The 9221-nt window shown below is 49.6% G+C and overlaps 1 protein-coding gene across 3 annotated transcripts; it reads left to right on the top strand.

Moving 5' to 3' along the window:
* The first annotated feature begins 763 nt into the window (after positions 1–763).
* Positions 764–6177, top strand: LOC102017882 (nuclear receptor subfamily 1 group I member 3-like). 3 transcript variants are annotated; one of them, XM_005404518.2, is made up of 9 exons: positions 764–988; positions 1149–1288; positions 1762–1892; positions 3678–3847; positions 4063–4202; positions 4412–4557; positions 4655–4768; positions 4933–5041; positions 5921–6177. In XM_005404518.2, the coding sequence occupies exons 1-9, from the start codon at positions 932–934 to the stop codon at positions 6048–6050; spliced, it is 1137 nt and encodes a 378-aa protein (XP_005404575.1). In that variant the 5' UTR covers positions 764–931; the 3' UTR covers positions 6051–6177. The 3 variants fall into 3 exon arrangements, with proteins under 3 accessions (XP_005404575.1, XP_005404574.1, XP_005404576.1); XM_005404517.2 differs by having other exon boundaries at positions 4652–4768; XM_005404519.2 differs by lacking the exon at positions 4655–4768.
* The last annotated feature ends 3044 nt before the right edge of the window (positions 6178–9221 follow it).

Genomic DNA, 9221 nt, shown 5'->3' with positions numbered 1-9221 from the left:
GTGTTGGTTACTTCCTTTCCTCGTGTTGGTTACTTCCTTTTCTGCCTCCAAATTGGAAGACTGAGACTTTATTAGTTTGTGTGGGATCAGATTTATCCAACATATTGTCCATGCCTAAAAGACCCAGATAGCTTTCGAAGTGACTTTTGTTGATCAGTGATGGGAGAGCGTGCACACACACACACACACACACACACACACATCCAGAGTCTTCAGTGACAGTGGAGTACTAGCAAACCCCAGTGAAAACTCAACTTCTGATTCTCAACCTTATTAGGAGTTAGGAGTCCTCCATCTTGACTCCTCTGGATGCAGGGCCTATTGGACAGCACAGGTCTGCGAAGCTAGCTCTGGCACAGAACTTTCCAAGTTAACCCCAATTTCTTCTCCTTTATTAGAGGCCACTCTGATTTAATCCTCAGTTCTCTCTAGTGTGGAAATGGTATACGCATTCACCCCCAGTTAGTTCCCTAGTTTAAAAGCCTTTTTAAAAAGGCCTCTGGGAGCCTGGTGCAGTTGTTACCTACTCTTTTCCTATTGACAGACAGCAGTGAAAATGCTTGCTGTGTCTCCTCCTTCCTAGCTTACCCAGGATCCCTATCTCCAGGAGGCTGCAAATTGGGCCTGCAGCTCCATAGTAAGAAAACCTCCATGACACTGATAAGGAGCTTCTCCTGAGTCACGATGCCCCACCCACCAGGTTCCCGCCCCATGTGCCACCAACCAGCACTTGAGCATGCTGAGAAAACCTCCCACCCAGCCCTTTGTCCTGGGTCCAGAGTCTGTGCCCTACCCACGCTGCACACTAGGGACTCCTGCAGGCCCCACATAATATGCGTCTTTTGTTTTCCAACTGCTGAGGACCTTAACCCCCAACTCCCGGCGGCTCCTGAGATCCCAGAGAAAGCAGGGTCAGCGTGCGAGCTTGGAAATGCAACTCACACTGGATTCTGTGGCTTGCATGCTGCGTGCCCCCTCAGAGGAGCAGGTAGGCAATCTTTCAGAGCCAGAGACTAAAAGCAGCTTTCATGCTTCTGGTATAGATAATTCTGGGGAACAGGTTGAGGGCAGTTTTGGGAAGAGGCTCTGTAGAGGAAGAGAAGGTCAAATGTGGCTCAGAGCTGACTGCTAACCCCTCCCACATTCAGGGACCTGTGGCAGCCCCCTTGATACCAGAAGGCATGGACAGCAGGGAAGATGAGCCCAGGAGCTGTGTGGTGTGTGGGGACAGAGCCACAGGCTATAATTTCCATGCCCTGACTTGTGAGGGCTGCAAGGGTTTCTTCAGGTGAGAGCCTCCTCCCTGGCAAACATCACCCTGCCCGACACACACACTCCTATCGGGCAGCCCTTACACCCTGGCGTATGCCTGGGTGTATCCAGGTTCTCCTATATCTGAGTGTAGCTATCTTGTGACTAGCACCCTGTGACCACAACACTGCATAAATTGGTGGCACAACAGAGGGCCACATGTCTGTCCCATGCACACAGCCCATTAGTTGAGGGCCCTTATATTATGTACCTGCAAAGCCCCAAACTAGCACTACACCAGCTGGGCTTAGCTGAGTGAGATCCTGTGTTCCCATGAAAATGCTTGACGTGTGTCATACTCTCCACCCCCGGGGACTTTTGGTCATAGCTCAGATTAGCCCTTGCTGCCAGATTCCCAAAGCTTTTAGTCCACATCCTGTTGGCCCTTCACATTCCCACTTGCCTGGTCCCTGCCAGCCCAGACCCTAACAACGTCTCTGTCCCTCATAGACGAACAGTCAACAAAAGCACTGGGCCCACCTGTCCCTTCACTGGAAGTTGCGAAGTCAGCAGGGCCCAGAGGCGCCGCTGCCCAGCCTGTAGATTGCAGAAGTGTCTAGATGTTGGCATGAGGAAAGACAGTGAGTCCGCCCCACTGGCCCAAGAACCTATTGACTGAGTCTCTGCTTTGTCTTTGTTCCCAATAGCACATTTGCTAAATAGCAGGCAGCACAGGCTTCTTGAAAGTAGTTGGATTGTGTTACTATTCTGCTCAAATCTCTAATGACTCCCCATCACTCTTCAAGTATGTACGTGGGCTCATGGTCTAGCTTCTATACAGCACCTTTCAGGCTTTATTTCCTCTTTCTCCCATGCTTGGTCCGTTCCAGCCACACTGATTTAAGATGCCACCCTAGAACACATCAAGCTTGCTCTCCCCCAGGACTTTGACACTTGCCTTCCTTGTGCCTGAAATGCCTTTCCCTAGATCAGTGATGGCGAACATTTTAGAGCTTGTAATGATAACAGCCTGCTGCGGCATGCGTGCTATAGGTTTACAGTACTGCTCTAGATGTTCACATGGCTTGCCTTTGCTCTCCTATTTCTTGAGTACAGTGTGTGCCACCCAGTGGGAACTCAATACGTTATGCTTTCTCTGTGCCAAGTAGCTGTCAGTGGGGGCCACGGAAGGCCTGTTGCAGAGCTGCAGTCAGAATTTATTCAAGCTATAGCCTGTCTGGCTCTCAGACTCACTGTTCCCATCACACTATCTTCAGTATGGAGCAGAGGAGAGGAAGCTGAGAGGCCAAGCATCTTGGTTTGAATTTAGTCTGCATCCTGTTTGGTTGTTTGTTTGTTTGCAATACTAGGGTCTGAGCCCAGGGCCTTCACACCGAGCTACATCCCACCCGCTTTTTATTTTTTATTTTGAGACTAGGTCTCGGGAGACTCAAACTTGTGACCCTCCTGCCTTAGCCCTCCAGAGTTCTGGGATGACGGGTGTGTCCACCACTCCCAGTTGTCACTTATTTTTACTTTGGACTTAGCACTAGAATCTAAGCTTGTTTTTGCTTCTGAAAAACATGAGTAATGCTTGCCCTGTCCACCACAGTGTTGCCCCATCCAGTGGAACCAAACCCCAGCACCTCTGAAATGACAATGCCATGTGTTACAGTTTGTATCCACAATGTCCCCTCAAAGCTCAGGTACTTGGAGGTGAGCTTTGGAAGGTGACTGTACTGTGAGGGCTTCGGCGTCCTTAGTGGATTAATCTGCTGATGGATTCATAGTCCGATGACATTACCAGGAGGGGATGGAAACTTCCTCAAGGACATGGGCCTTGCTGAAGGGCACAGATCGTGGGGGTGTCATCTTGGGGACTGTATCTCGTCCACAGCCCTTTCCTCTCTGGGTCTTTCGTTTTCTCCCGGTGCGCCATGAGGTGAGGAGCTCTCCTCCGTCATACCCTTCTGCCATGATGTTCTGCTCTGCCTCACGCCCAGAAACAATGGAGCCAAGAGAAATTGCTGAGACCACAGGCTGAAATAAATCTTTCCTCCTTCAAGTTATTTTTCTCAGGTATCTTGTCACAAAATTGGAATGGTGACCAGCACAGTATGCAAACAGAAGGTGAGATAGTCAGACCCTCTTCATGGTTCTCCAGAAGCCAAACATCTTCCAAGGTCCCACTTCGCTTTCCACCACTCCCTTCTCACAAGGCACTGTTCTCTGCTTATGAGATGCCTATGAGGTTGAGGAAAGGAATCCCTGTCAGCTGGAGCCCCTGGGATTGCAGCCGAGTTCAAGGAAGCCTCAGGAACTCACCTCCTCCCAGTCCTTCCGTGACCAGGACAGCTGGTGGGGACTGGCAGAAAGGTACTCTCTGTTGGTTTCAGTGGCTTTGCCCTGTCTCTCGCCTGGCACAGTGGTACTGTCACCAGAAGCCCTGGCATTGCGGCGGGCCAAGCAGGCATTGCGGCGGGCACAGCAGCCACTGATGAAGGTGAGGAAGGAGCAGAATGAGCTGGTCCAGACCTTGCTGGAGGCCCACACCCGCTATGTAGCCACCATGTTTGACCAGTTTGTTCAGTTCAAGGTGAGACAGGATCTGGGACTAAAAGGTGACAAAAGGGTGCAGAGGGAGGTGGCCTAAGGGAAAGGGCTATGCATGTTGCTCAGCAACAGAGGACAGGCCTTCTCCAGAACCCAGCCTGGCAGCTCCTCAGTGAAGAAGCTTCCAAGACAAAGCTGGCAAGGCCTCAAGGCTGGCCCTGGGGCCAGGGCCTCCTGCTCATGTTCTGATCTCTGCAGCCTCCAGCTCACCTCTTTGGCCATCGTCAGCCTCTTCCCTCCCTGGGCCCTGTGCTACCTCTGCTCACGCACTTTGCAGGTATTAAAACCTTCATGCTGCAGCAGATTATCAAGTTCACCAAGGCTCTGCCCCTTTTCCGGTGAGTGGCCTCCCCTTATCTTTCAGGAAGTCAACACTTCATAGATTACACACCACCCCACCCTGGAAAAGCCACTAATCAAATTAACACAGCCCTCAACCTTTCCAAGCACCAGGTCTCAGATTCCCAGCTTTCTTTTCAGTGTGTGTCCATCAGGCCTGGGAGTTCAGACTTGAGTCTCAAGTGCCCCTGTTTCTTGTTCCCCACAGGTCCCTGGCCGTGGAGGACCAGCTCTCCCTTCTGAAAGGAGCAGCAGTGGAAATGTGTCAAATTGCACTCAATACCACTTTCTGTCTGCAGACTCAGAACTTCCTGTGTGGGCCTCTTTGCTATACGGTAGAAGACGCACTCCATGGTGAGGAGGTGCCAGAGAGCTAGATGCATGTATCCTTGCAGAACGGGATGTGGTGAGGAGAGGTGGAGGCTCCTAAGCCTAGTGTCTCCTGCAGCAGGGTTCCAGAAAGAGTTTATAGAGTGGATTTTTCATTTCCATGGGACGCTGAGACAGCTGCGGCTCCAGGAGCCTGAGTACGTGCTCATGGCTGCTGTGGCCCTCTTCTCTCCTGGTGAGCAGCCCCACAGCCTGGGAACTTCAGCCTCACCACCTCTGCCCAGACTTGGGCCCTTGAATTCGTCTACCCCAGTCAAACCTACTGTCTACACTATCTGCAGTCCTGGGGGCACTGTATAGGCCGCCCTCGACCTGTCCCTCCCAGCTCCCTTCTTACAGACCGGCCCGGAGTTACCCAGAGGGAAGAGGTTGAGCAGCTGCAAGAGAAGATGGCACTGACTCTGGACAGCTACATCAAGGAGCAGCGGCAGCAAAGGCCTCAGAAACGGTGGGTGGGAGATGAGGGGTGGAAGCCATGCCAGGGACGGAAGTGTTAGGGAAACACACAGCTCAGGATAAATGCTCTGTATTGTCTTCTCCTTTAGGAAACCTGCTCTCTTGGGGGGGTCTGGTCCTTCCTTTGGGCCATGCCTGTTCCACAGAGTTGCACATTCCAAGTTGTCCTTTTTGCTGTTTCTCCTCATTCTACCCCAGCCTTTTAATTCAGCAGAGATGCAGAGTAGTAGCTCCCAGGTTCTGTGGAGTAGCATTCTTGAGATCGATGACATCCATCACCTCACCTGTCCACCTTCTTCAGACTGAAGCAGATTGTGAAGAGTCTTGCTCATTCCTCTCCCTGGGCCCCTCCACTTTCTCCATTAGACCAATTCCTTGACGTGTTCATGTCCCGAGAATTTTTGTATCATTCACAGTTTCATGGCCAAACCCAGCCCCTTGTTCAGTGATCTTCCCGGACTCTGAGGTGTATACCACCTCTCTTTTTGTTCATGCCTGAGCACAGTTTGCTGGAAAGGGGACACTTTGTGCCACACAGCAACACATTCACCTTCTGGAATGCACGCTAGAATGTCAGACCCTCAGATTCTACACAGTTGAGTTCTGGCCGACTCTGGGGTTTTCTTCACACTGGGCCCTCACAGCTCTGGATCTTAGGAAAAACTAGCCGTGGTGAGAGAAGAGAGTGTCAGACAGAGGCCCACATGGGGATCTTTGGAACTTTTGATAAATCTATCCTACCAGAGAATATTCTCTCAGGTGATCAGACTTAGCTCCACCAAGGGAGTTGGGGGTCAGGGCTTCAGGACAGGACTCTCAGCTCCTTCATATCCCTCTTCTATTCCTGGAAACCTCACTGCTTCCTCCAAAGGTTTCTTTATGCAAAGCTGCTAGGCCTGTTGACTGAGCTCCGAAGCATTAACAACCAATACTGGTACCAAATCCAGCGCATCCAGGGACTGCCTGCTATGGTGCCTCTGCTCCAGGAGATCTGCAGCTGAGGCAGGGCTCACTGCCTTCCTCGCCCCACTGGACTGGAAAGGAGAAATTGCTGAGATGAGAGATTGGTGGGGGGGCAAGGGAAAGGGGGCTTAGTGATTTCAATGAACAAGTAAAGCCGTAACTGCCCCTTCATGTGGTCATTGGGGAAGCTGGGGGTGACCATGGGGGCAAAGTGCTTCTGTAAGCACAGAAGATTGGATGGAGGAAGCCTCAGGAAAAGAGGCAAAGCTGCTTCTGGCAATGGGTGGGCCCCATTTTCTGAGGTGTGGTAGTCAAGAGTTTATAGGGGAATAGATTTAATACATGGCACATAATTTTTAGGACAATTTTATAATATTCACCCAAAAAGTCAAATGCAGAAGAGTGCAGGAGATCTGTTCACACACTAGAGACACAAAGAATCCAGCAGAGGGCCTGGGTCCCATTGCAATGTCCTGCACACGTTTAGCTGAAGGCCTAGAGCCTACGGCAATGTTTCATGCAGGTCTGTATCAAGGATCTGCACTGGGAAGGCCCAAAGGTCAGGGGTAGAAGACAGAAATTCTGCACCAGTGGGATGAAGAATCTGTGCCAGCAGGCTGAGGGAGCTGCCCTGGAACCAGGAAGTGACACTCAAGGTAAAGTCCAGAGCTCCCCTGTAGAGGACCACAGCCATCCTCAGCAACAGTAAGGACCCAAGCTCTTCAGAGCTGAGTTCATATTAGGAAAACCAGTGCAACAAGCTTCTCCAAGAGAATCAACAGCACATCATGTTCCCCTCTAGTTCTCCTATTACACTGTTAGTGACAATCCTCAGGTGGGCTGTCCACACCCAGCACCACACTGATTCAGTTCAGCTGGGTGTTACAAGCTGACCATTAGCTAACCCAGCATATGAAGTGAAAGAGTTGACCCTTCAGCCCTATTTCTCAGCTTGGGAGGCTCTTAGATGGGATGGAGAGTGAATCCCAGGCAGACAGGGGAAAGTCAGCCAGACATACCTCTTTGTCCATTTCCGAGCTTCTCCAGCCCAGCACCTGCACACTGGTTACTATCCACATAAGCACAGGGAGGTTGATAGTGGGGGTGGGGTGGAAGAGAAACCCTAAAACCTCTACCTCATCAGCTGATGCTCTGGCAGCTCCAGTTCTGAAGAGCACATCATCCTGCCCCCAACTCTGCTCCTGGGAGTTACAGGTCCCCCAGCAAGGTGGGCTCTGGCCCTGTGAATCAGACGTTCTAGCTGCTTCAGGGCCTGGCTCTGCGCTAACCACAGCCTCCTGTGATGCTGAGGCCACACAGGAATCTAATGCAGCAGTGACTGAAGAAGACTGTGAGGGCCAGAGTGAAGGGTAGGCAGGTTCTTGTGCCCCTACTCAGCACCCACACTCTGGTTTCTCTCTACCCAGCCTCTACACCCCACGTTGGTTTGTGGTAACCAAGGACAAGGTTGTGTATTGTGGCTTAAACTGCACGTCAACCTGAACCCCGATTGGGCCAGGATTTCCCAGGGTCAGACTGTCTGTGTAGTCATCTCTGCAATATTCACCTTGCTGCACTGTGTGGAAGACAGCCTTGGCGTAGTGCCACTCCACCAGCACAATCAGTACCTGAGCAGTGATATGTCTGTTGTCCCTCAGTGGGCTAAGTTGCAGGTTTCCCACACGGGCTGCATGGAGGCAACAGTCCGGCAAGTGAGGATCCCCATGTGCACAGTGTGAGCCACCTGGAATGGCTGCTCAGAACCTTTTTGATGATGATCCTATTCCCTCATCTGTGTGGGGAACACGTCTAGACAGACATCTGCGTTGCTAGTAAGCTCATCGAAGTTCCTAGAGTTAGCCATGGGTTAGCTGCTGTGGGGCAAAGTACCCTTTAGTGCCCCGCTTAGTTTCTGCCCATTTGAGTCCAGAGGATAAGGAGACCATGACCATGTTGTTTCCCTTTCCCCTCACCCTACCCTGGTTATCTTGATAAGGGCAGCTGACATGAGTCCTGTTTCTTTCTTTGATCTTTTTCTACCTCATGAAATAAGGGACGGGGCTAGATTGCTTCTGAGCTCTGAAAGAGCTCAATAGCCATCCAGAGAGCCTCAGTCTGGAGAAACCCTGGTGCCTGACACATGCTCCTACATTGTGGGTTGGGCAGCCAATGCAGGAAGTGCTCAGGACATGGCTACTGTCTTGTCTGGAGGAACTCAGTCTAAATCCACTCTAACAAGGGAAACCACTTTGCATACAAACTCCTAATTCACCATTGGTTGTGATACATAACAACAGACTTTGCTTCTATGGCCTAAAGTACAAAACCAATAGTTACCACAATTGGTCAGTTTCTAAATTGTACTTATTACTAATTGTACTACAGTAGCTAGGATGTCCTATCTGTTGTAATCAGTTGTTTGCCTTTGTTGTAACAACACTGGGAAGCTCTGGAGTAATAACCACACCATAGCCCTACATAAAAAGACTGAAGACTGAGCCAAACAGAAATCAACATCTCACTCTCAAATAACTAGAAAGGCAGGATCTTGGGACAGACATAAACCAAGAATCTCCTATACCAGAAGATATCCTTGAAATACAAACTATACCTGGAGAGGCATCGATACAAATGATATAGCTACCTGTTACCAAAATTCACAAGGATCACGACAGAAATCAAAATAAATTTTTTTGAAATAGAAAATGTCAAAACAGAGGAGCAAAATGCCATCTCAGTCCTCCATCCCACCAAGAACAAATCCAGGAGACATCGACATAGAAGAAATTGGAGGTCACATTTGGAAAATTTCTGAAATGACAGCAACTGAAGTAAAGAGACAACTCTATCAGGTTATAGAAGAAATCAGATCAGAAATAATCTCTCAGGTAAAAAAAGAAATGACAACAATAATGAAAGAATTGCTCAGTATCTAAAGAAGACATAGATTAAAAAAATAGAGGTACATAGAAAAATGATGAAAATCTGGAATGAACAAAATAGGAAAGAATTAGAATGCATGAAACAGATTCAAAGAGATATCCAGGAAATTAAAAATTCCATCGGAAGCTGGCAATATTACTTGAATGAAACTGATGGTAGACTTTCAGACCTTGAAGATAGCATTGCAGCTAGCAATTGTGAAAGGAAAGATCTCTTTAAAAACAACAAGATGTCTGCCTGGCAAGCACAATGTTGTGAGTTCGATT

Source organism: Chinchilla lanigera, unplaced genomic scaffold (assembly GCF_000276665.1).
Source record: "Chinchilla lanigera isolate Chin_1 unplaced genomic scaffold, ChiLan1.0 scaffold00088, whole genome shotgun sequence".
NCBI classification, from domain to species: domain Eukaryota; kingdom Metazoa; phylum Chordata; class Mammalia; order Rodentia; family Chinchillidae; genus Chinchilla; species Chinchilla lanigera.
The sequence above is the reverse complement of the archived record's forward strand: the minus strand, read 5'-3'. Positions and strand labels throughout refer to the sequence as shown.

What these genes read in the sequence shown, in the direction of transcription:
- LOC102017882 (XM_005404517.2), top strand. Translation starts at nt 932, where the DNA reads ATGCAACTCACACTGGATTCTGTGGCTTGCATGCTGCGTGCCCCCTCA. An exon ending in AAGGCTCTGCCCCTTTTCCG is followed by an intron (nt 4,203 to 4,411) that starts GTGAGTGGCCTC and finishes TGTTCCCCACAG; the next exon opens with GTCCCTGGCCGTGGAGGACC. An exon ending in TGTGGCCCTCTTCTCTCCTG is followed by an intron (nt 4,769 to 4,932) that starts GTGAGCAGCCCC and finishes CCCTTCTTACAG; the next exon opens with ACCGGCCCGGAGTTACCCAG.